The 27293-nt window shown below is 47.6% G+C and overlaps 1 protein-coding gene across 8 annotated transcripts in view; it reads right to left on the bottom strand.

The window, feature by feature from the left end:
• Positions 1-16151: 16151 nt before the first annotated feature.
• plch2a (phospholipase C, eta 2a) overlaps positions 16152-27293 on the bottom strand; it is a 158891-nt gene continuing 147749 nt past the window's right edge. For 6 of the 8 annotated variants that reach the window (XM_078950021.1, XM_078950024.1, XM_078950022.1 and 3 more), the window contains exons 21-22: positions 21905-22274; positions 16152-18373 (exon numbers count right to left, since the gene is read on the bottom strand). In XM_078950021.1, the coding sequence (XP_078806147.1) occupies positions 16938-18373; positions 21905-22274 (1806 nt within the window). In that variant the 3' untranslated portion in view covers positions 16152-16937. Of the gene's footprint in view, positions 18374-20089; positions 20119-21904; positions 22275-27293 lie in introns of all 8 variants that reach the window. The other 2 variants (XM_078950026.1, XM_078950025.1) reach the window with 2 other exon arrangements.

The raw sequence follows: 27293 nt of genomic DNA, 5'->3' as shown, positions 1-27293 counted from the left end.
TCCAAGACAAAATTACTGAAATCCTTTTTTTTTTTTTTTTTTTTAAACTTGTCCTGTCCAACAGCTAGGCAGGCAGATGAGAGCTGAGGGCCTTTTGTGTTGGACATATTTTACTTTAACAAGAGGGGTTATTAATCTTCAGACAAACCAAAGGTGTGACTGAATAAACCCCTTTTGTAATTGAGGCCAAACTTTATTAATTTCAACCATGTTTGGAAATCTTTGGTGTTGGACCGGACGGAAAAGGAAAGAAGGGAAGAAGAGAGAGGGATGTTAGAGAGGGGGGGGGGTGATAGTGAGAAGGGGGGGTAAGACCATGAAGCAGCATAGAGCAGACAGGTTTACTGGTTGTTTATCATTACGGTACGGTTCAAATGTAGTACAAAAAGGGCGGGGCCTGTCCACACACACTCAAATGTTATCAACACACCTGCTAGCTGCAAAAATGTCCACATGTCAACATGTACACAAAACAGATAGTGTTCACAAACGCATACCTATGCCTTTAAACCAACAAGTGTGAAATCTTTCATTCATTCAATCATGCAAACTATTAGTGTAAAGGTGAGCTACCACCTGTGTTCAGGTGAGTGTTTATGTTCTTCTAAAATGGATGGTGGAATGTGAAAAGAAGGAGGAGGAGCGCCCAGCCACCCCCACACCCAGACCCCCGCCGCAACAGCAGCGGCAGCCGGAATCCCCCCAACGCCACACGGGAACAGGCAGGGAACAACCGCCCCCCGGGCGACCAAGACCGCCACCCAGGCCAGGGCCAGCAGGACCGCCGCGAGGCCCCCAGAGCCAGAGAGCAGGGAGGCGCGGAGGGAAAGAGAGCGCCGCCCCAGCCCAACCAGGAAAGCAGCCCCCCTGCCGCGCCGGGAGAGCCCAACGCAGGGCCCCACCGGAGAAGGACGCCCACAGCCCCAGACGAACACCCCACCACCACCCAGGAGTTCCGGGCATCCCCCCGCCCCAACCCCAGGTACGAGCCAGGACCCCCCAAGGGAGACCCGCTCCGCACTCCAGGCAGCCACCCACCCGGCCCACGGTTGGTCCAGGGAGGAGCAAGGCAGGGGCCCGCCGCCCCCGCCCAGGAGGGGGGAACCCCGGGGAAAAAAGGGGGCCCACAAGGGGTGTTGTAAATATGGCCCGACCAGGCTCGGCCACTGTTGGAAGTTTGGCGGGGCCCAGCGCTCAGGGGCAAGGACCAGGACCCACCCCCCAGGGACATGAACACCCCCGGCTCAGGTGTAATGTGAACCGCCGGGCCCAGGAAGCCGGCACCCAGGGGACACGGCCGCCGTCGCCAAGGGGCCCGCACCCCCCACCAGGGAAGGGGTAGGGGACAGATGGACGCAGGTCCCACCTTCCTTGCAAAATGTGTGTGCGTGTATGTGTGTTTGACAGGGTGTGTGTGTGCATGTGTGTGTGTTTATGTTGGAATGTATATATTGAAGGGGGAGGGGTGTGTGTACTAAGGGGGGTGCAGTTAAAATTGGCGAGTAGGGCACTAAGGGGACATCTCCTGATTACTCACAGTGATGTCCCCTCACCCTCCCCACCAAGGGGCCCTAAATGTCTAAGGTGCGGTTAAAATTGGCGGGTAGGGTGCTAGGAGGACATCTGCTGCTTGCTGGCAGTGTTGTCCAAGCAGCACCCCCCTACCAAGGACCCTACATGTCTAAGGTGCAAATAAAACCGAGAGAGGGGGGGCCCACTCCATACGGCGACCATAGGAGGGGGGCCACTGCCAAGTAGCTGCCCCCCAAGGCGCATCGCAGGCTAGACCCCCCACCCCCTCACCCTAATATGAGGTTATATGAGGAAGGGGGTAAGTTGGGGACAGCTGGTAGACTGTCCCCCGGTGGTCAAACAGCTGTCCCCAGCCCCCCCCCCCCCCCAGCAAACGGGCCAGGCCCACCCAGCCCAGGGGCCCCACCCCCGGAGGCGCCGACACCCTCAAGTCCCTGGATGGTGTGGGAGTGTCTTGGCTGACACGTCTCTGCAGGATTGTGTGGGAGTCGGGAATTTACTGAGTAGGAGCTTAGTTCGCATAGCCGGCAGTAAGTCAGACCTGTTCTCGGTCCACGTTGGACTCCGGCAGGGCTGCCCTTTATCATCGGTTCTGTTCATAGTTTTTATGGACAGAATTTCTAAGCGTAGCCAGGGGCCGGAGGGGATCTGGTTTGGGGACCACAGGATTTCCTCTCCAGTTGGAGCTCCAGCGTGCATTAGGGCGGTTTGCAGCAGAGTGTGAAGCGGCTGGGATGAGGGTCAGCACCGCTAAATCTGAGGCCATGGTTCTCGACCGCAGAAAGGTAGTTTGCCATCTCTCGGTGGGTGGAGTGTCCCTGCAAAGCTCTCAATTTACCGGTCGATCTTCGTTCCAACACTCATCTATGGTCATGAGTTATGGGTCATGACTGAAAGAACAAAGTCCCGAATACAAGCGGCTGAAATTATCTTCCTCCGTAGTGTGGCTGGGCACTCCCTTAGAGATAGGGTGAGAAGCTCGGCCACCCGCAGAGAGGTCGGAGTAGAACCGCTTCTCCTCCACATTGAAAGGAGCCAGTTGAGGTGGCTCAGGCAGCTAGTCCGGATGCCTCCTGGACGCCTCCCTGGAGAGGTTTTCCGGGCATGTCCCACTGGGCGTAGGCCGCGGGGAAGACCCAGGACACGGTGGAGAGACTATGTCTCTCGGCTGGCCTGGGAACATCTCTGGGTCCCCCCAGAGGAGCTGGAGGAAGTGGCTAGGGTGAGGGAAGTCTGGGCACCTCTACTTAGACTGCTGCCCCCGCGACCCGGTCCCGGATAAGCAGAGGAAGATGGATGGATGGATGGATCATTTCGCTTGTTAAAAATTGGATTATTTGATGTCCGGGTTGTTCCAGATGGGTGTCATTTTGCACGGTTGAATTGTTGATTTTGATATTTTGAGAAATTCCCACCAGGCTGTTAAAGTGCCGTTTATATTAATAGTTTTGAAACAATCCTGTTTTTTAACTGTTTGGCTAATAAATGGTGGCTCTGACAGGTTGATCTTTCCACATAACGCCTGTTCCAAGTCTAACCATGAGTTGGTTTCTGGATTATTTTTTAACCATTTTAAGATGTATTGTAATCTATTTGCAAGAAAGTATTTGTGGAAATTAGGTAATTCTAATCCTCCACAGCTTTTTGCAGATTTTAAAGTTTTTAGACTAATTCTTGCAGGTTTATTGTTCCATAAAAGCTTGATATGGATGAGTCTAATGTTTTGAACCATTTTAATGGCGGTTGTGTGGGAATCATTGAGAAGAGATAATTAACTTTGGGTAAGATTTTCATTTTAACCGTGGCTACCTTGCCCATAAGGGACAGAGGCAGGTTGGTCCAGCATGTTAGATCATCCTGTATGCTTTTCAGTAATGGGGTGTGGTTTAGCTGCACCAGTTCTGATAGTTTGGGGGAAAAGTAGATACCCAGATATTTGATATTTCCTGTTTTAACTGCAATTGTGAGTCTTTGTTCCATATTCCTGTTGAGTGGTAATAAAACAAACTTATTCCAATTAATGGAATAGTCTGATATGGAGGAGAATTCATTTATGATCATTGCTGTTTCATTTACAGAATGTAAATTCCTTAAAAACAGTAATATGTCATCCGCATAAAGACTAATTTTATGATGGCTGTGTTCGGTTTTTATTCCTATAATGCTTTCATTCTGTCTTATTGCTGCAGCTAAAGGCTCAATGAATATAGCAAAAAGAGAAGGAGAGAGTGGGCAACCCTGTCTGGTTCCTCTTCCAAGAAAAAAACTGTTTGAAGTCTGTTTATTAGTTCTAACTGATGCATTGGGGTTGTGATATAATATTTTGATCCAATTGATGAATGCTTCTCCAAAACCTAACTTATGGAGGGCAGCAATAAGGAACTTCCAATTTACTCTGTCAAAGGCTTTTTCAGCATCCAGCGATAGTATAGTCATTTCCTGGTTTTCAATGGTGGCAAAGTCTATTATATTAACTAGTCTACGGACATTATCATCCGAGTGTCTGCCTTTGATGAATCCAGTCTGGTCGAAGTGAATTATGTGAGGAGTGATTTTTTCTATTCTCTGTGCTAGTGCTTTGCAGATAATTTTTACATCTGCATTGATTAGAGAAATAGGGCGATAGCTTGAAGGACTAGTGGGATCTTTGTCTGGTTTTAGAAGAAGAATTATGTTGGCTGAGTTCATGTTAGGTGCCATTGATTGGCTCTCATTAATAGATGTGACCATTTTATAAAATGTTGGTGCCAGTTGTTCCCAGAATTCTTTATAAAACTCAGCAGGAAAGCCGTCAGGCCCTGGTGCTTTACCATTGGGCATAAGTAACAGAGCTTCATGAAGTTCAGACAGCGAGAGCGGAGAGTCTAAATTTGTGATTTGATCTTCATTTAGCCTGGGTAGGTTTACATTATTAAGAAATGAGTCAATACTTCGCTCTGACGGATTGATCTGTGGTGTGTACAAGTTTTTATAAAAGTTTTCAAATGCGTTATTAATCTTGACCGGGTAATGAGTGACATTTCCTGTTTGGTCCGTAATAGAGGTGATTGATGATTTTTCTCTATTAATTTTAAGCTGATTAGCCAGAAATTTGCCAGATTTATTTGAGTTTTCAAATCTTTCAAGTCGTAGCCTTTGTATTTGAAATTGTGTTCGTTTATTAATGATGTCATTTAACTGCAGCTTTAAATTTTTCAGATCTCCCAGAATGTGTTCCTGTGCAGAAGCAGCATAAGCAGTCTCCAGGGTTTTGATTTTCTTTTCTAATTCTAATAAATCTGCTTTCTCTTTGCGTTTTTTGTGCGTTGAATAAGAAATGATTTTCCCTCTCATGACTGCCTTTGCTGTTTCCCAAAGAATGCACGGTGGGATGTCTGGAGTATTGTTGAAGTCTAAGAATGTTGCCCACTCTTTTTTAAAGAATTCAAGAAATTCCTGGTCCTTTAACAGAGACGTATTAAACCTCAAGGTTGTACCAGAGGGTGTGGATTTTTCCCTAGAAATATTTACAGAGACTGGTGCATGATCACTGATAATAATTGGATGGATATTGGAGCTTTGGATATTTTTTAAAAGAGAGTTACTGATTAATAAATAGTCTAAACGGGAGTGTGAATAGTGAACTGGAGAAAAAAAGGTGAACCCTTTAGTGCTTGGGTGACATGAGCGCCACGCGTCGCAGAGACCCAAATCATTCATGTACTGCTTTAGAATACTTGCAGACCGCCATGTACGCTGATTTGCTGCTGTGCTGAGTCTGTCAAGTTCAGGGTCCAAAACAAGGTTGACGTCTCCTCCTATAATGATTGTGGAGTCAGAGTGAACTGAGAGTGAGGTGAAGAATCTGTGAAAGAAGGAAGAGTCGTCAACATTAGGGCCATAAACACTCGCTATACAAAAGTCCTTATTCTGAATGGATATATTAATGATTACAAATCTGCCTTCTGGGTCAGTAACTGTATCCTTATGAGTAAAATTAAGATTTTTATTAATTAACACAGCAACTCCTCGTTGTTTGGAGTTGTAACTGGCAGAGTATATAACTGGAAATTGTAAGCAGCACATAAGGTGATTCAAAGAATTTGATAAATGGGTCTCCTGCAGTAGAGCTATATCTGCTTTTAGACAATCCAGGTGATTTAACACTTTCAATCTCTTTGGCTCAGAGCCAAGTCCACGCACATTCCAGCTAACGATGTTAAGACTGTTCATAACTGCTCTGACTGAAAAGGTGTAAAGCTAAGTAGTGCTTGTGTACCAGTCCGTGTGCGCGTGCCCGCATTGAGAAGCGCTGTGCGCGTGAACGTTTTCTGGCTATGTGAGCTGCGTGTCGCGTGCGTCCTATGAGAGCCTGTGTGAGGTGATTGCAGTATGTCGGCGTGTGTGTGCGGGATCGCATGTGCACGCCCCTGTGTGCGCTTGTGTGCGCGCGCGCCCGTTCCGTGCATAAATAAATACTTACCGAGGATGAGTTGCTTCCAGGTGATTTACATATGATGAGGGGGGAGAGGGGGGGGGGAGAGTAAAGGAAAGAAAAAAAGAGATAGAAGGGAAAACGAAAACAACAACAAAATAACAATAGAAACATGAGTGGGACTGAGGTGAAGAAGAAAAAAAAAGACTGTTTTCCTGAGATCGAGGTGTGGATTATTGATGATCCGGTTTTCTATTCATTGAAGTAAGTTTAGCGGGTTTCTTCTGGGCAGCGCAGATGTTCTCAGCGCGGGTCTGAAAGCCTTCAGCACAGCCAGGGGGTGATCTCCGGGTCCCGGAACAGCCGGCCGTCTACGTAAAGTTTGTCAACGGCCACAATCGCTCTCGAACCAGCAGCAAGATGCTTCCTCCTCAGCGGGAACAGGATCTTCCTTCTACGGAGGATTTCTGCCGGGAACTGGTCATTAACGCTGTAATGCGTGCCTTTCAGCTCTCGGCCTCGGCCCTTCACCAGCTCCTTCTGTTTGAAATGTTCGAATTTAGCCACAATAGGATGCGGGCGCTGGTGGTCGGACCTTCTTCTTCCGAGGCGGTGAACCCTGTGGAAAGAGATCTTCTGCACCTCCTCCTTGGGGAGCTTCAGGTGGACCTCTAAAAAGGACCTCACGGTGGCCTCGGGGTCTTCTCCTGCCTCCTCTGGAACCCCCGCGATCACTAGATTGTCCCTCATGCTCCTCGACTGAAGATCCAGGAGGGTCTCCTTTATGGATCGGTTCTCCTCGGAGAGACGGGCGGTGTCATTGCCCAGAGTCTTGACGGTCTCTCTGAGGGCCTGGTTCTCCGCTGCGAGCTCCCGCACCTGCTGCTGGCTGAATTCCAGAGACTGGACGCCGCTGCCTAGAGAGGACGCAGCCCCGGGAGAGTCCTCAGGCCGTTCACGCTTGGCGGAGGGGGTGGTGGTGGCGGTTCTGGGCTTCACCATGTTGCAGGTATTAAAACACTCGTCAATGAATTTCTCCAGGTCCTCCAGGCTGACAGAAGCTTAATACTCTTAGCAGGTTATGTTAATTTGCAGGAAATGTTTTAATATGGCGGAAAAATGAAACAAGATCGAAAATGTTTGTTCAAATGCTTACGCGCCGCCAAGTCGACTCACCACACTCGTCTCGCTAGGTCTCGCGATACTACAGCATCACGTCCTCCTGCACATTACTGAAATCCTTAACGGCCCAGATACTGAAGTTGGCACAACTGAACAAGTTGTTATTGAACCAGATAAAACAGGGCACACATATGAACAAGCAACTGTAGCTCTAACGATAACAGAGAAAGCTAATGGAACCAGCAAGATAGTGGCTAATCCTCAGCCACAGCGTAATAACTGTCCAGTGAACACCCCATTTCCTGCAAATAGGCAACAGCAACCCACCTTTTGGCCAAAAGATTTCAAAATATCAGGCCAAATAGGTGAACCAGGCCAAAAGGACAAAACTGACGTTTTCATGCCTTGATCGAAAATGGACTAAGCAGAGGCTACTCAGAACTTGACATTGTAGATGCAGTCATTAGAGCTATTCTGCCAGGTCTACAGCTACGCAGCTATCTGGAGGGAAAGGCCCAACTGACTCTTCCTACTTTACGCCGCATATTGCATTCTCAGGTTCAGGAGAAGAGCACCACTGAGTTTTACAAGCAACTTGCATCAGAGGTGCAACTTCAAAAAGAGACTGCTCAAAGCTTCCTGGTCAGAGTTTTAGACTTCTGTCTTAAGAGACAGAGTCTGGACTCAAATATGATCCAGCTCTGGTTCAGCGTATGTGCTTGCACACAATACTGACAGGCCTTCAGAGCGACAGTGTCAGAACAGATTTACAGCCCCTCCTGATAGACTCCAATACTCCTGATGAGCTTTTACTGTAAAGATTAAATATAGCTTGTGCCAACGAGACAGAAAGAAAGAACAAGAAAAGATGCTTAACTGCAGCCACAAATGTAAATGTTGTTCAGTCAGAGGAAAGTGTCCACCAAAAGAGGTCAAACCTAAATTAGCACCTGATTTGTTGACATTCTCCTAGCAGAGCTGAAAACGGGGATGGCTTCTCAGGCTTGGACTGTAGCGCCAGTGAAAAATGGGACCCACCTATATATGTCAGCCACCTTCAAGAAGAGCAGTGATTAGTGGTCAAGCAGATGCTCAGTGAAGAATGTGAGTCATTTTCAAAATCAGATAATGTCATAGGCTGTATTGAGAACTTAAACATGACTATTTCACTTAAAGACCACGAGCCAGTAAAACCCACCTACATGTCAGTGCTACACATTCATCTTTGCTAGTAATTTACTTTTTCTGCGAGTTCTGTGTTCAAACTTCAAGGGCCTCTGGGGGGTGCAGTTAACTGCAACACCGCGACTCCTGCTGCTTCATCCCCGCGGTCAAAAATCCCACACCGTCACAGCTCTAGTCTATATCTTGTGGGACACAAAAAAAGCGACTTCTCTAGTACCGATAGCAGAACCATTGAGGTCAGATCACGATACTGCGGTCTTGAAGAAGGTTGCCCCGTGGCTCGTTCAATACCAGGGCTCGGTAATCATCCCTACTTACATCTCAATACTACAAAGACATTCTGCATGTTTTTTTCACGTCAACCTACAGGGAGGAACAACCATCTGTAGTGGTCATTGAGAGCGATTGGAAGTCGTAGAACAATTCAAGTATCTTGGCGTAATCTTTGATTCAGACTTAACATTTAAAGATCATGTCAATAAAATATCCAATATTTTGCCAATGTGCAGCGGTAGGGCGGTCGACCCATGATCGTAAGGTTGCAGGTTCGATTCCCTCCTTGCACGCCCATGAGTCGAAGTGTCCTTGGGCAAGACACTGAACCCGGCCTTGCCTCTGGTGGTAGGCAGGCGCCTGTGTTCGGCAGTGGAGCCGCCACCTCCTTGTTAGGCTGGAGCTTTCACTCTCTGTCCCCCCATGCCTCCCTGCTCTCTGGCTTTGGGGGCCCCCGTGGCGGTTCTGCTGGCCCTGGCCTGGGAAGCGGATGTGATTGCCCGGGGGGCAGTATGCGAGTGTGAACATCAGTTAAACTGTGATGTGAACATGTTATGTTTTGTATGTGGGCTTTTTTGGAACCCACAGGTATGTTTGTGGCATTTGGGTGTGTGTGTGGACAGGCCCCCTTTTGGATTTACATTACTTTTAAGCCTGACTGTAATGCTTGTAAACATCCAGCAACTTGTCACCTTATGCTGCTTCACGGTTGAACCCCCCGCCCTTTAACCCTTGTGCTATCCTAGACACTTAACCATTGGGAGTTGGGTCATCTAGACCCACTAGACAGTGCTCTGAACCTTTTTTCTTCAATGATTTGTGATCTTCACTGGTGTCCATGGATTACATGACATCTTTCCACCTTTATCCACCTTTGTCATGGTAGGGAGAACACGTCAATGGTCATCTTGACCCCATAGGTTAGCACAAGGGGTTAATCACCCCCCCCCCCCCCGCCTTCCCTCTCTCCTCTTCCCTTCTTTTCTTTTCCGTCCAATCCAACAAAAGACTGTTACAGATATAAGTAAGATAAATAAAGTTTAGCCTAAATTACAAAAGGGGTTTATTTAAATAAATCTATATTTATTTAAATAAACCTTTTCACACCTATTGTATCTAGTGTTTCATAAGCCCCTATCCTGTCTCCGGCTCGACTCGCGCCCCTGACTGTCCCCCCAACCACGCCTGGATGAAGCTCGTCTGCTGGACTTTAAATATGTAGTTGTAGGGTTATTTAAGTTAACCCTTCTCGATGAGTTCTGGTAAATCGCCTGTCCGTCCTGGGGTAGGATCCCTCCTTCATGTGGACACCCCTGAGGTGTCTTCGTTTTTTCCTGAATCTGTTTTTTTTAGGAGTTTATCTTTACCGCAAAGGGGGGTCTAAGGGCTGGGATGTCCAGTTTAGCTTAGTGAGTTTGTTAGTTCAATTTCGTATTTTCCTATTGAATTCTATGTATTTATGATCCTTTTGATTTTATGCTTAACTTTTTCAATTACCAATATGAAGCCCATCAAGACAACTGTTGTTGTGAATTTGGGCTATAAATAAAATTGAATTGAATTGAATTATTGCGACAGTAAAATATGTCCAAAACATGAGGCTGTAAGCTCTCATCTGTCTGCTCAGCTGTTGGACAGGACAAGTTAAAAAAAAAAAAGAAAAATGTAACATTTTATTATGGTTTCACAATTCATTTAAACAATTATTTGATTAATTTAATTTGTGGTTGTTGATCTGCTTCATTGTTGATATTTGTTCATTAGATTATCTTCATCCAAACTTCCAGCAGTGAGACTCAGACAGAAATTCCTGCTACTGAACAGTAAAATTTTTCCAGATTCATGGATTTCTTCCAGATCATCAAGTGGAAATGAAATCTGTGTCCAAACAAATAAGTAAACTAGAATGAATGTCAAATCCATTCACATGTTAGTTTCCTAAAGTTCACCATTGTTGTTTTTCCACATCCAGAGAATCCAAAGGGAACATTCTTAGAACATTGTAGTCACTGGATGGTCACGTGACTTTGCTGAATTCAAAGTCTCTCCACACATCGGACTGGAATGATGGACTGATCAGTGTTTGCTGACATCACGTGTGTGTTGTTCGCTCTGATGCACTTGGTTGTTTTTATGTTATAGTAAAATAAACCTACTGTACTTCCATTAAAATGGTCCATTGGGAATGTCTCAAATGTGTAAAAGTTCCCATTTGATATTACTAATAGTCTTCTTTCTCTTTCGGCTTTTCCCATCAGGGGTCGCCACAGCGAATCATCGTTTTCCACTTCACTCTATCATGGACATCTTCTACACTAACATTAGCCAACTTCATATCCTCTGTTAAGACATCCATATATCTCCTCTTTGGCCGTCCTCTTGCCCACCTGCCAGGCAGCTCCATCTCCAACATCCTTCTACCAATATATCCACTATCCCTCCTCTGAACATGTCCAAACCATCTCAGTCTGGCTTCTCTGACTTTGTCGCTAACACAGGCAACATGTGCCGTCCCTCTGATGTACTCGTTCCTTATCCTGTCTAACCTGGTCACTCCTAAGGAGAACCTCAACATCTTCATCTCCGCTACCTCCATCTCAGCCTCTTGTCTCTGTCTCACTGCTACCGTCTCTAACCCATAGAGCAGAGCTGGTCTCACCACTGTCTTGTACACCTTTCCTTTGAGTCTTGCTGACACTCTTCTGTCACACAACACTCCTGACACTTTCCTCCACCCGCTCCAACCTGCCTGCACTCGCCTCTTCACCTCTTTTCCACAGTCTCCATCACACTGAACTGTTGACCCCAAGTACTTAAACTCCTGCACCTTCTTCACCTCAGCCCCCTGTGACCTAACGCTTCTACCTTGATCCCTCTCCTTCAGACACATGTATTCTGTCTTACTACGACTGACCTTCATACCTCTTCTTTCCAGAGCAAACCTCCACCTCTCTAGCTGTTCCTCCACCTGCTCTCTACTCTCACTGCAAATTACAATGTCATCCGCAAACATCATTGTCCAGGGAGATTCCTGTCTTACCTCGTCTGTCAGCCTGTCCATCAGCATAGCAAACAAAAAAGGACTCAAAGCTGATCCTTGGTGTAGTCCCACCTCCACCTTGAACTCCTCTGTCTGACCTACAGCACATCTCACCACCGTCATGCTTCTCTCATACATGTCCTGAACTACTCTGACATACTTCTCTGCCACTCCAGACGACCTCATACAGTACCACAGCTCCTCCCTCGGCACCCTGTCATACGCCTTCTCTAAATCTACGAACACACAATGCAGCTCCTTCTGACCATCTCTGTACTTTTCCATCAACATTCTCAAAGCAAAAATGGCATCAGTGGTGCTCTTACGGGGCATGAAACCATACTGCTACTCACAAATCTCCACCTTCTTCCTAAGCCTGGCTTCCACTACTCTTTCCCACAGCTTCATTGTGTGGCTCATCAACTTTATTCATAGTTGCTGCAGTTCTGCGTGTCACCCTTGTTCTTAAAGATCGGAACCAGAACGCTTCTCCTCCATTCCTCAGGCATCTTCTCACTCTCTAAAATCCTATTGAACAACCTCGTTAGAAATTCCACTGCTGTCTCTCCTAAGCACTTCCATAGCTCCACAGGTACGTCATCAGGACCAACGGCCTTTCCGCTCTTCATCCTTTTCAGAGCCTTCCTAACCTCATCCTTTCCAATCTCTGCTACTTCCTGCTCCACAACAACCACATCTTCATCCCTTCTTTCCCTGTCATTTTCCTCGTTCATCAGCTCCTCAAAATACTCCTTCCATCTTTTCTGTACACTCTCCTGGGTTGTTAGCACCTTTCCATCTCTGTCCTTAATCACCCTTATCTGTTGCACGTCCTTCCCATCTCTGTCTCTCTGTCTTGCTAGCTTGTACAAGTCCTTCTCTCCTTCCTTTGTGTCTAACCTGTCATATAGCTCATCGTAAGCTTTCTGTTTGGCCTTTGCCACCTCTCTCTTCACTCTACGCTGCGCTTCCTTGTACTCCTGTCTACCTTCCTCAGTCCTTTCTACATCCCACTTCCTTTTAGCCAACCTCTTCCTCTGGACGCATTCCTGTACTTCCTCATTCCACCACCAAGTGTCTTTACCGTCTTTCCTCTTTCCAGATGACACACCTAGCACCTTCCTACCTGTTTCCCTGATAATCTCTGCTGTAGTTTCCCAGTCATCTGGAAGCTCATCCTGACCACCCAGGACCTGTCTCAACTTCTGCCTAAATTCCTCACAAGTTTCTTCATTCTGTAGCTTCCACCACTTGGTCTTCTTTTCTGTTTTCCCTCTCTTCTTCTTCCTGACCTCCAGAGTCATCTTACACACCACCATGCGGTGCTGTCTGGCTACACTCTCTCCTACCACCACTTTGCAGTCATTAACCTCTCTCAAATGACCTCGTCTACATAGGATGTAGTCCACCTGAGTACTCCTACCTCCACTTCTGTATGTCACTCTATGTTCCTCTCTCTTCTGGAAGTAAGTGTTGACTACAGCCATTTCCATCCTCTTCGCAAAGTCCACCACCATCTGTCCCTCCAGATTCCTTTCATTCACACCAAACCTGCCCATCACCTCCTCATCACCTCTGTTGCCCTCACCAACATGCCCATTAAAGTCTGCTCCAATAACAACTCTCTCTCCTCTGGGAAAACTCTCTATGACCTCATCCAACTCACTCCAGAATCTCTCCTTCACTTCTAACTCACAGCCAACCTGTGGTGCATACCCACTGACTACATTCACCATCACCCCTTCAATTTCTAACTTTAGGCTCATCATCCTGTCTGAGACTCTTTTCACCTCTAGAACACTGTTTACAAACTCCCCCTTCAGAATCACACCTACCCCGTTTCTCTTCCTATCAACACCATGATAGAACAGTTTGTATCCTCCTCCAATACTACGTGCCTTGCTGCCCTTCCACCTTGTCTCCTGCACACACAGTACATCTACCTTCCTTCTCTCCATCATGTCTGCCAGCTCTCTGCCTTTCCCTGTCATTGTACCAACGTTAAGAGTCCCTATTCTCAAACCTATGTTCCTGCCTTTTCCCTTCTCTCTCTGGCCACGGACCCTTCTGTCTCCCCTCTTTCTTCGACCAACATTAGTCAAATTTCCACCGACACCCTGTAGGTTAACAACATCGGTGGCGGTCGTTGTTAACCCGGGCCTCGACCGATCCGGTATGTCTAAAGTGTTGTGGATGATACACATGGTTATTTTGGCAATTTTTACGCCGGATGCCCTTCCTGACGCAACCCTCTCTATTTATCCGGGCTTGGGACCGGCACAGAAGTAACTGGCTGTGCAACCCCTGTGGCTAGATTATTTGATATTACTAATAATAAATGAGATAAAAACAGATTTTTTAAAAATTATTTTAAAACTTATTACCCCCCAAATTTTGACGATATTAAAGCTGGACCCAGATGACAAAAATGGACCATGTCATTAGCAGGTATTTTCACCATTTGCTGCAATGACAGTTTGAAAGCAATGTCTCCTGCTCCTCACTAACCTCATGATGTTGCTAATGATGTTGAATCAATGCGTTCCACTCTTCCACAAGTACGACATGCCAGGTCACTTGGGGGTGGGGTCCGATCATCCAGTCTCTGCTTCAGCTGGTCCCAGACCTGCTCTATGGGGTTCAAGTCAGAGGTCATTGCTGGCTGAACCATATGAGGAACTCTCACTTCCTGAAGTCCAGCTGTGATAATTCTGGCACCATGTAGTGGAGCATTATCATCCATGAACGGAGAGTTGGTGGTGTTCTGATGGAATAAGGGAATGATGATGGTTCTGTGATGTCTCTGAGGTAAGAACGTGCAGTGACTGGACCATCCACCCAAAGGTTTTGCTCTGACTGGTGATGCCAGTCCAGACTGTTGCACCTCCTCCACCAAACCAAACCCTGGGGACCATGTTGACCTTGGCGTATCATTCTCCTCGCCTTCTCCAGCAATGCTGACCACCGGCATTTCTGTGGAAGGCGACCCGACACTCATCAGGGAAGAGGACAGTAGACCACTGCTGCATTGTCCAGGTCAGATGGTCTTCACTGCAAACGTTCACGGCGGTGTATTGGTGTCAGTGGAGTCACCTGCAACGGTCGTCCGTCATTTAAGTCAAAGCGGTGGAGTCGGTTGTGAATGGTTTGTCTGGAGACCCCAGTACCCCTCACACCTGGTAAACGGGCCTGCAGCTGTGTGGCGTTTGCTAAACCATGTCTGAGGTCAGAGGTCTTTAGGTTCTGGTCATGGTTGTGGTCTATCACTGGCAGGGTCCACTCCTGGGTCTGTCACAAACTCTGACAGTAGGTCTGTGTATTACTGCAAGTCTGCTGATGACACTTTGAGACTCACCAAGTTCACCTGCAACACCTGACTGTCTACCACCAACCTGAAGGCGCTATGGCCAGGTGGAGCTGCTCGTCCGTTACGTATCTCTGTGAGTTCATGACTAAAACAGCTTTTTAGACCCACCAAACAACTGTTGACACTGCTGCTTCATTGAAATGGTCTTTCTTTTAGAATTTTTTGGTTTTGGCCCAAATGAGTCACACACACTTGGTTCATTGAGACCATCATGAGGAAAACACTACATGAGGTGAGTCTATCACCACAAAACAAATCCTGTTAAATACCCTATCCTTAAAACCCGTCAAGTGAAAGTAGTATTCTGTTTATGGTATCCACTAAGCTTTTCACAATATTACTAACGTATTGTGAGTAGCCTCAGTAAAAAGGGCAGAAAACTGTTTTCTTTCTTCCGTTTTGTTTTATCTTGTTAGAATCAAATAAATAAAAGAACAATGGTTAGCATGCTACATCATGCATCCAAAATGTTGAATTATGCATGAACTTGGCTGAAGAAAATGCATGTACCGTAGTTGGAAAAAGGAAAATCATTTATTATGCTAAACACTAGTGTGCCCACAAGATAGTTTAGTTTCAACAAGAAAAAAATGATTTTTTTTTTTAAAAAATCACTTAAAAGGGTGAAAAAAGCAAATAGAAAAGCTGAGCTAACTATGTGAGGTAGAAAAAAAAAGTTATTAATGAACAAGAGCTAAAGAGAAGTGGAATGAGGTTCAAATGTCAAAGGAAACCAGGCAGTCATTTGGGTGAAAAGCTGGACAATCCATAGGTTTCTTTTTCAGCAAACAGCAGAGCTTTTCTGGACATCACATCCAGAGGATTTCCTGGGGAGTTTGGAGGTTTCATCTTCACAGCAGCTCCTTTAAGCTCTGCATGCATTTGCATGTGCTCAGCAGCCTGATCCTCGCTGACCAAAAACATGTTTTTTCTCTTCTGTAACGAGTTTTTCAGCTTGGCTTCTTTTGTGTCTTTGTTCTGGAACATTCCCCCTCCCTGCAGGGGGTTGATGTTTTTTATGTTCTTTTCTCCCCCTTGGGTGGAGAGGTTAAAAGAGGTGGTGGCGGGTAAGTGTAGAGCAAAGCAGAGGCCATAATTGGACTAAAGCAGGCCGCGGCGGCCAGAAACCCGGGCTGAAGGCCTCACATGTCAGAGCGTGTAAGGCTCGCCGCTGACAAGATCACAACCCAGTGAAAGAAAGGGCCGCCATACGCTGATTAATATGGACTTAAGATTTATTTAGCTCTTAATTACACATTGTTTGAATTCAAAATTGTCCTTAAAATTTAGCAGAAAGGGTCATGGCAGCAGGGTGACAGTACAGCGGATCATCTGGTCTTAGTAGCACAATGAGGGACGGCAGGGGGGGCTACGACACGAAGCCCCACTGCCTCCAGCAGACAAAGAGAAAACACTCTTGGAATATCAAATCTTTATATAAAAACTTTGTAAACCAACGCAGAGCTTGGTGGTTTCAGTGTAGAGAAGGCATGCGGTTCTCAGGCTCAAACCATCGGACCTCAGCACTGCTCCAGCAGAACCGGCAGTGATCCGCAGATATTGCTTGTGGATGGGTGGGTAATATCTTGGTTTGAATCTAGTTTTTACCACAGTTAAAAGCACAACATTACAGGGTAATTAAATAAAAAGTATCACTTGAATCCTCTCGTAAACTACTGGGGGCTGCTAGACACTCAACTAGGAGAACATTGCAGACCAGCAGTTCCCCCTGGACAGGACAGAGCAGCTGCTTCCTGTCCGGAGGAAAAGGCGGAGGCGCTCTTGGAGATGGGCTCTTGGAGCCTGTGTGTGGGTTAGGAGCACACTCAGGACCTACATTCAAAACCGGTTTGGCCTGAACTCAAGTCATGAGATGCTGACGTCTTCTCACCAGTCCATGGCTCATGAATGCAGATGCAGAAAAAGCCTTTGGGTGGAAACATGCAGTCCTCCTGAAGAACAGTTCTGCAGGAACCCCGCTTTCCTCAGAACTTCTGAAGTTCTTAGAGTTTGAGCCGTAAAAAGACTTCACTGTTTCCAGGCTCGGTCTGTGCTGGGGAGGGAGACTCTGTAGAATTGGGCCGACTCAGCATGTCCAGGCCGCTGCAGGGGCTGCGGGTCACACAGCACGCCCCCTCAGGGTTCCCCCTCTCCTCGATGGGGCTCACGGGGTGGCTGAAGCTGGCGCTCCTGCCCTGCAGCAGACCCTGCAGCCTCTGCCGCTCCTGGGCCTTCTTGGCCCGGTTGGCGATGTATCGTACGCGGCTCTGGCTCCTGGAGGAGGTCCGTCTCACCAAACTCTCATCCACAGCGTCCTCCTGCTGGTCTTGTGTTTGGTAGGCAAAGTCACGGGCAGTCAGCGGCTCCACGTCGGTGAGCCTCCGCAGCTGCTCTGTGAGGTTGTTCTGTGGTGCTGGTCGGGTGAGACCCCCCCTTCGGTGCTGCTCCCTGTTGGACCGGACCACAAAGCTGCGGTTGATGCTGCGATACTTGCTGTCGAAGTTGCATGAGATGTCATCAGAGGTCAGGTCCCCGAGGCTTTTGGACATGGACGGTGCAGCTGCAGAGGACGACCCACGCCCTGACGAATTTTTGAGCCCCTCCATATAGAGCCGGCTCCAGCTGTGCCTCCTCCCACCCAGCTCAACAGGGGGGTCCTTCAGGGCGTCCTGGCCCCTTTCAGGGGTAGAACAGTCACTCTGCTGCAGGTTTGGGTTGGACTTACTCTTGTCCACTCTGGGGACCTCATAGCAGACCAAAGCAGAGTGGCGGTAGTTTATCCAGGGGGGCTCTGCGGTGCTGCTGGGGGGGTGGGCATGGCTTCTCCAGGCCAGGTTGGACAGAGAGAGGTCAATGACGGTGTCATTGGAGGAGATGCTTGAAGACGATGACATGCTGTCCCGGTGGCTGCCGGGTTCCAGTTTGCTCCACAGCCGGTCGTTCGCAGTGGCGTCTGTGGACACTTCTGGGACCACCGACTGGACCGGGCCACTTGGGGCAGGGGGGGCCCGGACGTGGCCCTCGCTCTTTGCCCTCCTCATTGGTGTGTGTCCAGGCAGGTCGCTGAACAGAGCCCTCCTGGTGTGGGCCAGAGGCGCAGCGTGGGCTGTGGGCGTTCCCTGGGGGAGCATGGGATGGGAGGGAGCCAAGTTCGCTTCAGCGTGTTGGCTTTCCAGCAGGGTGCCTTCATCATGCAGCCGGGGCAGATCCTTCCCGGAGGATGAAGAAACGATGTTTGTCTGGGAGTGGTGTTCAGGTTTCCCTGTCAGTGGGGGGCACAGGATGCTGCGTGTCGCCTCTTTTAAAGAAACGGTAGCCGTGGATGTGAGGTGATGAGGAGACGCTCTCTGGTCCGGTCCAGGTGTGAAGATCTGGCCATCGCCTGCTGTGGGTGCAGGAGGATGAGGAGGGGGGGCTGGATTTTGAGGCAAGGAGCAGTCTGTGGAGAAAAGAGAATCTGTCACCACTAAACTTGAAGCATCATTTTTGTCGCAATGTTTACCGTAACCCTTGTGCTATCCTAGGCACTTTACCATTGGGAGTTGGGTCATCTAGACCCACTAGACAGTGCTCTGAACCTTTTTTCTTCAATGATTTGTGATCTTCACTGGTGTCCATGGATTACATGAAATCTTTCCACCTTTGTCATGGTGGGGAGAACACCTCAATGTAAGGGGGGGGGGGGGTATCTAAGATAGCACAAGGGTTAAAGCAACAGTTTGTAATATTGAAGCCTTTTTGGAGGCTGTAGGGTGAGAGGTAAACTAAGGCCTCCACAGGAGCTGCAGCGGGTTGAGCCAGACTTCAACCTTTAGACCAAAGCCTTTGGCCTAGGGAGCACGTCCAGCTGTGTGACTCCGGAAGCTAACGAGGCCAAACATTTAGCAGGGCGCCTTTAGGATCCGAGTCATGACCCCACTGTAGAAAACCAAGAAGCTCTGGATTTAATGGAGTTATTTGTCCCATTTATGGCTTTTGTGTTAACCGTTACTCAATGGAAGCCGCTTCACCCACTTTTCCCCATGTTTGTTTTCTGTAATTGGCTCATCATTGAAGCTGGAATTAAGGGCCCCCAACCTGAGGCTCTGGAGCCACATGTGGATATTTTACCCCTCCATTGTTGCTCTCTGGCTACAGAGAAATATTTGTTTAATTTTAAAAACTAATTAAAATAAAAAGTAAGTAAGTAGTATGGTAAAAAAAAAAGTGAACTAAACCAACTCCAATGAAATTCAACTCATTCACAAACAGTTGAAGGACGGTACGTATATCCCACAAAGTTCCTGACTAATTATCTATCATTCAGGTTGAGGTCAGTAAGCACAATCAGACTTCATTCTTAAAGTGAAGCTGATTTTTGAACAAATTCAGTAGGGGTAAGGTAATCAGCTTTAATTTAATTTAAGTTTGCTAGATGTAGGAATTTCTTGTTGGATGCCTCACAAACAGAACAGGTTTTATTTTTATTACTTCTGCTGACCTGACAGAAGTGGCACAGCTGTCTTATTTTGAAAGGATGTCATGTGAACCTTCGTCAAAAATATAAACTATTTCACAATTTGAAAAAAGGTTATTTTGTCTTTGTTTTATTGATGCCAATACAGTTCCTGAATTGATCATTTTAGTAACAATAACATAAATACAGCTCAGTGTCTTGTTTCTAAAGGCTAAATTTGGACTCCGGCTCCTGCTGGGTTGTGGTCAGTGATCATGTCGGCTCTTTAGGCGTTAAAGGTTGCAGACCTCGAAGCTGGCTCGCCCGTTTGTAGATAAACCTCTGGTTCTGTGAGCAGAGCAGGTTGAATGTGAGCTGGTTCTGGAACAGAATTTTCCTGCTGCCGCAGCGCCAAAAGTGACTGAAACGGAGGAAAAACGCTGGCCGACTTCCGGTTCCGTCCTGGCTGATGGGGCTAGATTTTAGGTGAAGACAACAGTTCACGAAGGGCTACGAAGACTTGCTTTGTGTTCAAACTCTAGACAGCAAAAGATTTTTGTTAAATTGGCACCTCCAAAGAGAGAATGTGTTCAAGGTGAGCTCGACTTCAACACTTCATTCTTATGGCGAAGATGAGTGGACATGAGGGTGAAGATTGAGAGACAGCATGACTGATGAGTGAAGGATGCAATAGGGGCTGTGAGCATGCAGGGAGTTTACCTGGGTCGGCTCATCCCCTCAATTCTGCACTAGGAGCACAGCAAGGTGTGCAAAAGGAGCAGAGAGGAAAGGGGGAGAAAGGAAAAGGAGGTGAGGAGGAAGAACAGACAGGCAGGTTAGTGCAGGAAGTTCAGATATAGCACTTACAGCAGAAACAGTCGAGTCTCATGACTATCAGCTGATGACTTGTTCTTTACAAACAAACGGACTTCCTTATGGAAGGAAAACTGCCAAAAACACGGCTGTCACATGACGCAGGGAGGGGGGCGAGACAGCAGCTGGACTCCATCTGGGCCTGGACTCTACTAACATGTCATGTGAGGGACAAAGGGAGGTGTGTGTGTGTGTGTGTGTGGGGGGGGGGGGGGGGGGGGGTGACTGTAACATAAACTGGTTAGAGTTGGGACAGAAGACTTCCAGATGCAGAGACACAGACTGAAGGGAAACTGCAGGAACCAACGTTTCCGGCTCCTGTGTTTTCTCTTCGCCCCTCAGATCGGTCAACTTCAGCCTGAACGACGCCATCCGACTTCCTGAACTGAGCGTTTTAAACCCTCATCGAACTCGTCAGACGATTGACCAATTAGGCTACAGATTCTAAGCTGAATGAGTGAGATAACCATGGGAGGAAGGCAGATTTGGAGCAGGAAAGGCCCACTACTGTCAGCAGGAGGCCCAGCTTTCACAGGTGTGAATGTGAGGGAGTCTACGAGGACAGATCTGAGGGAACAAACTTACCGCCGTCGCCTTTGACGCGTCACGTGGTTTCAGTGTTCAGGACAGAAAGTTTGGAATCAGTCAAACTGATCAACCAGGAAAGACTGAAGGTCAGAGGTGGGGCGGTGCTGGAGGCTCTCTTACACAGCAGAGGGTGGTACGAGCTACCCAACATGAAAACTAGGGGTCTAACGGTTAGGGGGGGTCTCTACACAGACGGACTGACGCTGGTCTTACCGGCGAAGAACATGGGGGACATGTGGCGCAGCTCTTCCAGTTTCTGTGCGTACAGGGCGTTCATCTCCCTCTGCAGGGTGCCCGCCGCCCGCCTGCGGCTGTCCAGGACAGAGCGGGGGGGCAGCATGGGGGGCGAGTCCAGGCTGCTCAGACTGCCGAAGCTGTCACAGCTGCTGCTGTCACTTAGCGCCACAGCATCGTTTACCTTCACAGCCGACGGCGCCGAGCTGACGGCGCCGTAGGTGGGCGGGGGGGGCTGCTGCCAGCACAGGCTGCTTTTGCAGTCTGGGGGGAGGCTCGGAGCCGGCATGACAGCGTTGGGGGAGCGCCTGCGGGGAACGCTGCAAGACCGAATGCTGCTCTTTAAAGAGTCAGGCTGGGGCCGCAAATGTTGGGGCCCCAGAGTCTGTCTGGCTTTAGACCTGGGGAGGGGCATGCTTCGAAGGAGAGCATGGGGAGAAAATGGACGCTGCTCTTCCAAGTAGGACTTAGCTTTGGGGAGACTCTGCTGTACACCTGCCTGGGCAGACGGGGGGTGAGGCGTGGTTGCAGGCTCCAGACAATCACTTCTTTTAGGTGGGGGGGTTGGTTTGTTCATCTCTGGCACCTCCTGTTCTGAAACTTTGGATTCACCTTCCCGTCCTTCTTCAGACTGACCTCTTCTTTCCGTTTCGGGACTCTCCTCGGATCCGATCATACACGTGATGCAGTTGGAGGACACCCCCACCCTGCCTGAGCTGTTCAGCGCCACACGAGCAAACACCCCTGGCTTCATGTCAGGCGGCTCATGAAAACGGAGGCGGCTGGCCCGCTTCAGAGGCTCGCTCATGGGACGTCTGTGGTCAGGAAGTGAGCCCTTACCTTTACCCCCCTCAGGGCAGAAAGCTCCGTTTGAGTCAGGGTGCTCCCAGCTGCCTTTCCTTCGGGGTGGGCTGAGCGATTCCCCGTTGTGATGCCGTGGGGGCGTAAACTGGAAGGAGGCGGTGGCAGATGCCTTATCCTCAGAGTCCCGCTCCTCGCTGGCGCCCTCAGAACTGTAGTCTTTGGTGTCCATCTCTGGAAAGCCCTTCCGGACTTTGGGCTGCCCTCTGGTGGGGGCGCTGGCTGTGCGCCGCAGAAGGTGGGCGCCGAATGGGTGCTTACGGCCCTGCTGTACAGCAGCATGGCTGTCCAGGGAAGACTGCTTTGGGTTTCTGTGAAACAGACCTTTTATGCCGCTGGCTGCTCGTGCCTGAAAGGAGACGGAAGCAGCAGTTAGACGACATCCAGGGAGGGGCAACAAGTCAGCCAGACGGATGAGTCTGTGCACTGTGAGCATGCTCTGCCTGAGAATGTACCCTGATAGACATGCTGACCAACTTTGAATGCCAACTGGATTCAAAGGGGTTTTCCACACCCACATTTTCAGTGTCACGCAGCAGAAGTGAAAAGTGAAGAACTTTGCAGGAAAAACATGCTTGAAATGGTCTGGATTTGTCTGCAAGAATATACCAATGGGCTGCACAGTGGCACAGTGGTTAGCGGTCTTGCCTCACAGCAAGAAGGCCCCCGGTTCAAGTCCTGGCTGGGGGACCTGAACCACAACATCAACGGGGGACCTTTCTGTGTGGAGTTTGCATTTTCTCCCCGTGTATGCGTGGGTTTTCTCTGGGGTCTCCAGCTTCCTCCCACCATCCAAAAACATGCTTCATAGGTTAATTGGCAACTCTAAATTGTCCATAGGTGTGAGTGTGAATGGGTGTGTGATTGTGGCCCTGCAACAGACTGGCGACCTGTTCAGGGTGTCCCCTGCCTTAGCCCACAAGTGGCTGGGATAGGCTCCAGCAGCCCCGCGGCCCCGAAAGGGACAAAACGGAAGAAGATGAATATACCAATGACTATCAGAACATGTCCTGGAATACCTGTATGACCTGCAATCTCTCACCATGTCAGTCACCAAATTATATGTTCTAAAAATATTCTTTAATTCTTATCATTCCTAGAAAAAGGAAACACAATCTAAAATACTCGATTGCTATAAAAAAAGAAAAACAAAAACTAAAAAAGACTAAAAAAAAAAACTAAAAAAGAAAAAGAAAAAATCACAGAAACTAAGACTTTTGAACAAACGTGAGCTTTTATAGTTTGGTGGATGATGGTGGATGAGGATGATGATGATGCCAACGTCAGAACAACTGTTGGCTCCAGAATGACAGGAAAAAAAAAAACTACACAATGAAGCATTTTAGAGGCAAAAAAACCTACAATTCCCTCAGAGAGTCTAATCCCCATCTATGTTTTTAAAACTAAAACAGCTCGAGTTGACGTGTGAACTTTGGGAAAAAATGAACACAGGGCTTTCCTGATGACATAAATGTTTGTTTGGTTAATCCTGTCTGTGCCAAGAAAACCTCAAGATGGAACATCCTGCTTTTGTTTTTCTACCATAGAAAAGAGAATTTCCTTCAAATCAGGTGGGGGACACTGCAGGCAAAGAACGACACTGCAGACAAAGTACGAAACTGCAGACAAAGTACGACACTGCAGACAAAGTACGACACTGCAGACAAAGTAGAACACTGCAGACAAAGTACGACACTGCAGACAAAGTACGACACTGCAGACAAAGTACGACACTGCAGACAAAGTACGACACTGCAGACAAAGTACGACACTGCAGGCAAAGTACGACACTGCAGACAAAGTAGGACACTGCAGACAAAGTACGACACTGCAGACAAAGTACGACACTGCAGACAAAGTACGACACTGCAGACAAAGTACGACACTGCAGGCAAAGTACGACACCGCAGACAAAGTACGACACCGCAGACAAAGTACGACACCGCAGACAAAGTACGACACCGCAGACAAAGTACGACACCGCAGACAAAGTACGACACTGCAGACAAAGTAAGACACTGCAGGCAAAGTACGACACTGCAGACAAAGTACGACACTGCGGACAAAGTACGACACTGCGGACAAAGTACGACACTGCGGACAAAGTACGTCACTGCAGACAAAGTAAGACACTGCAGACAAAGTACGACACTGCAGACAAAGTACGACACTGCAGACAAAGTACGACACTGCAGACAAAGTACGACACTGCAGACAAAGTACGACACTGCAGACAAAGTACGACACTGCAGACAAAGTACGACACTGCAGACAAAGTACGACACTGCAGACAAAGTACGACACTGCAGACAAAGTACGACACTGCAGTCAAAGTACGACACTGCAGACAAAGTACGACACTGCAGACAAAGTACGACACTGCAGGCAAAGTACGACACTGCAGGCAAAGTACGACACTGCAGGACTGAACAGTTTATCCTCTCCATTCATGCAGAAATGCCCCAGCTCCGTCTACAGCTTTGTGCATATGTGGCTGCACATTTCTGTGTGAGAGGCTCCTCTCAGTGATGATGACTAACTTAACAGCAGACAGCTGTCGTCTCACTGATGAGCTCCTGCAGTCCATCCTGAGAATCTCCACAACAAGGACCCCAAAATCAAACACAAAACCAACTTGTTGACAAAAAATGATACCAGGTGTCCAGCTCTGTTCAAATGTCAAAAGAGCAAAGGAAATAGAATTTGATTTATTGCTGAAAAGAAGAAATTCATATTTCCAGGTTTGTTTGTTTTTTTATGCAGCATATTCCTATTTTAATTTGTGTAATTTTGACAGGATATATTTTTATGGAGAGCAAAGTGTCTTGGTATCTTTAAAATTTAAGCTTGTTTTTTTATATAAAATGACATAAGATGAAGCGGCAAGGGGAAACCAGCCTTGGCTGAGGCCCTGCTGTGGAGGTGCCCACACTGGAATGTGCAGCTGACCCTGGTGCAGTGTGGTGTGGCTTAGACCAGGCCTCAGACCAGTCACACGCACATACACACACACGCACGCACGCACGCACACACGCACACTGAAGGAGGAGGGTTTGGGGAAGAGACGGAGGGAGTTAAAATTGTGTCCCCTGTCTAGGCTACCCCACCTTGGTGGGACACAGCCTTGGTAAATAGATAGATAGATAGACATAAGATTAAAGAAATGTCAATGTTTTTTTATGTTTACTTTATTTCTATCTTTTATAATTGTGACAGGATATATTTTAATGGAGAGAAACATATCAGTTATTTAGGTTTTAATTTACTCCAGAATAATATTGTCAGTCTATTTTTACGTGTAGAAAAAGTTTAGTTTTAAAAGTTTAGTTTTAGGGGGGGGCTAGTGCGCAGCTGTAAGATGTAGACATATTTTTTCAGGCTCTCCACCAAAACTGAAACTAGGGGTGTAAGAAAAAAACGATTCGGCAAAATATCCCGATAGTTCATTTTGAATCGATACTCGTATCGATTCAAAATGCTGCCAGGAAGATATTTATTTAATTATCTCCGAATGTCTTTTAGTGTCTGACTCTTGTTTTCCACTTCACCCTCCGACAGCTAGTTGGCAGCAGAGCACACAGAATCTTTGAGCGGTGTTGCCAGATCCGCCCAATTGGGCGGTTTTGGGTTCTACATTTGCGGGTAAAAATGGCTTTGGCCGTGGATGCATAATTTGGGTGGTTTTAGGTTCGGTTCAGCAGGTTTTTCCCCTCATGAATATATAATAGCGGACTACGTTAGGCTGTGTGGCTGTTGGAGTTCTATGTACTGAAGCTCCGTGAACGCACCAGGCAGAGGCGCTTAATGGGCCGGGCTCTGTCATGTAACCTATTGTTGGAGGTGTGCCGCCCCGCCCCGCCTCTTAGAAATTGTGTTCTTAAAGCTTGACACTGCAGCCGCATGTGGGAGGAGCTTCCAGCTAAAGTAATCGTCTGATCGCTACATGGAGCTGTCTCTGTGTTTATCAATGCATGGTAGACATGGAGAATGTGCAGAGATCGGGTTTATTATTTTGAAGAGTTCTGCATGGTAATCATGTTCAGAAATGAAAACACAGGGAGCCGCATCACCCTCTGCAATCATAAGCGGTGAGTCAAAGCCCCTCCCCCGCCTATCTACCTGCTTTTCCTCTCTACCTGTCCACCTGTTCACACAGAGTTGTTTACCCCGCGCTCCTCAGTGTGTCCTACACAGAGAGCGCAAAATACGGTCATCATAGCAGCAGGTTGACACGATATTTGGAGGGCTCTACCACAGATTTAATTAACTTTACGCAGAAATCTTAGAACATATAATAGTTATTTAAAAAAAAACAAAGACAGCCGTGGCACAAGGATGAGAGAGCCACATGCGCTGCACGCTGGTTGGCAACCCCCTGGTCTGTAGGGTGTACCCACTTCACCCCACAGGAGCCAGGACTGGCTCCAGAAACCATAAAAGGGACACTTTACTCTTCTGATCAGAACTTATCACAGCTGGACATATATGATATATGAGATATGAGATAGATGAGATATATTCTTTGGCTCTCTTCATTTGCCCAGGTTAACTGATGCTGCAAGGCGTCATCTCGACTCCGACTTCACACTGGAAGAAGTGATTGCAGTCATCAAGTCATTTCCATTAGGCAAGGCTTCAGGCCCTGATGGCTTTGGCTCAGAGTTTTAAAAAAAATTCTGTAATGATTTTGCTCCTCTCATGCTTAGGATGATATGCGACTCCAAACGCAGAGATAAATTACCCACAACTCTGTATGAAGCCAACATCTCCTTAATCTTGAAGAAAGGCAGAGACGAGGCCGATCCAGCTAATTACATACCCATTGCTCTCCAAAACTTTGATCGGAAGGTAATGACCAAAATTTTAGCAACCAGATTAAACACGTATTTGACTTCTATTATCCACCCTGACCAGACAGGATTCATCCCAGGCAGACTTTCCTTTTCCAATGTTAGGCGTCTTCTAAACACCATCTGCCGACCACAATGGCTCGGATGGAGCTGTGGTTACGAGTCTTAATGTGCATAAAGCCTTTGACCAGGTTGAATGGCTTTACCTGTTTGAATCGCTGCGAAGGTTTGGGTTTGGTGAAACGTTTATATCTTGGGTGAAACTAAGATTGTGTTCAATCCTGACTAATGGGGAGAGATCAACGCCATTTCCGTTACAGCGTTCAGTTCAGCAGGGCTGCCCTCTTTCTCCTGCCCTGTTCGCCTTGGCTTTGGAACCTCTTGCTGTTAAAATAAGAGCACATCCACACATCCATGGCCTTCTGATTGGAGGAACAGAAACTGTTATTAGCTTGTATGCAGACGATATTTTGCTATATTTGCGGAATGCTGGGGAGTCTGTGCCCCTCCTAATTGAT

The sequence above is a fragment of the Oryzias latipes genome, chromosome 7 (genome assembly GCF_053564925.1).
Source record: "Oryzias latipes strain Hd-rR chromosome 7, Olatipes_Hd-rR_3.1".
Classification (NCBI taxonomy): Eukaryota; Metazoa; Chordata; class Actinopteri; order Beloniformes; family Adrianichthyidae; genus Oryzias; species Oryzias latipes.
The sequence above is the reverse complement of the archived record's forward strand: the minus strand, read 5'-3'. Positions and strand labels throughout refer to the sequence as shown.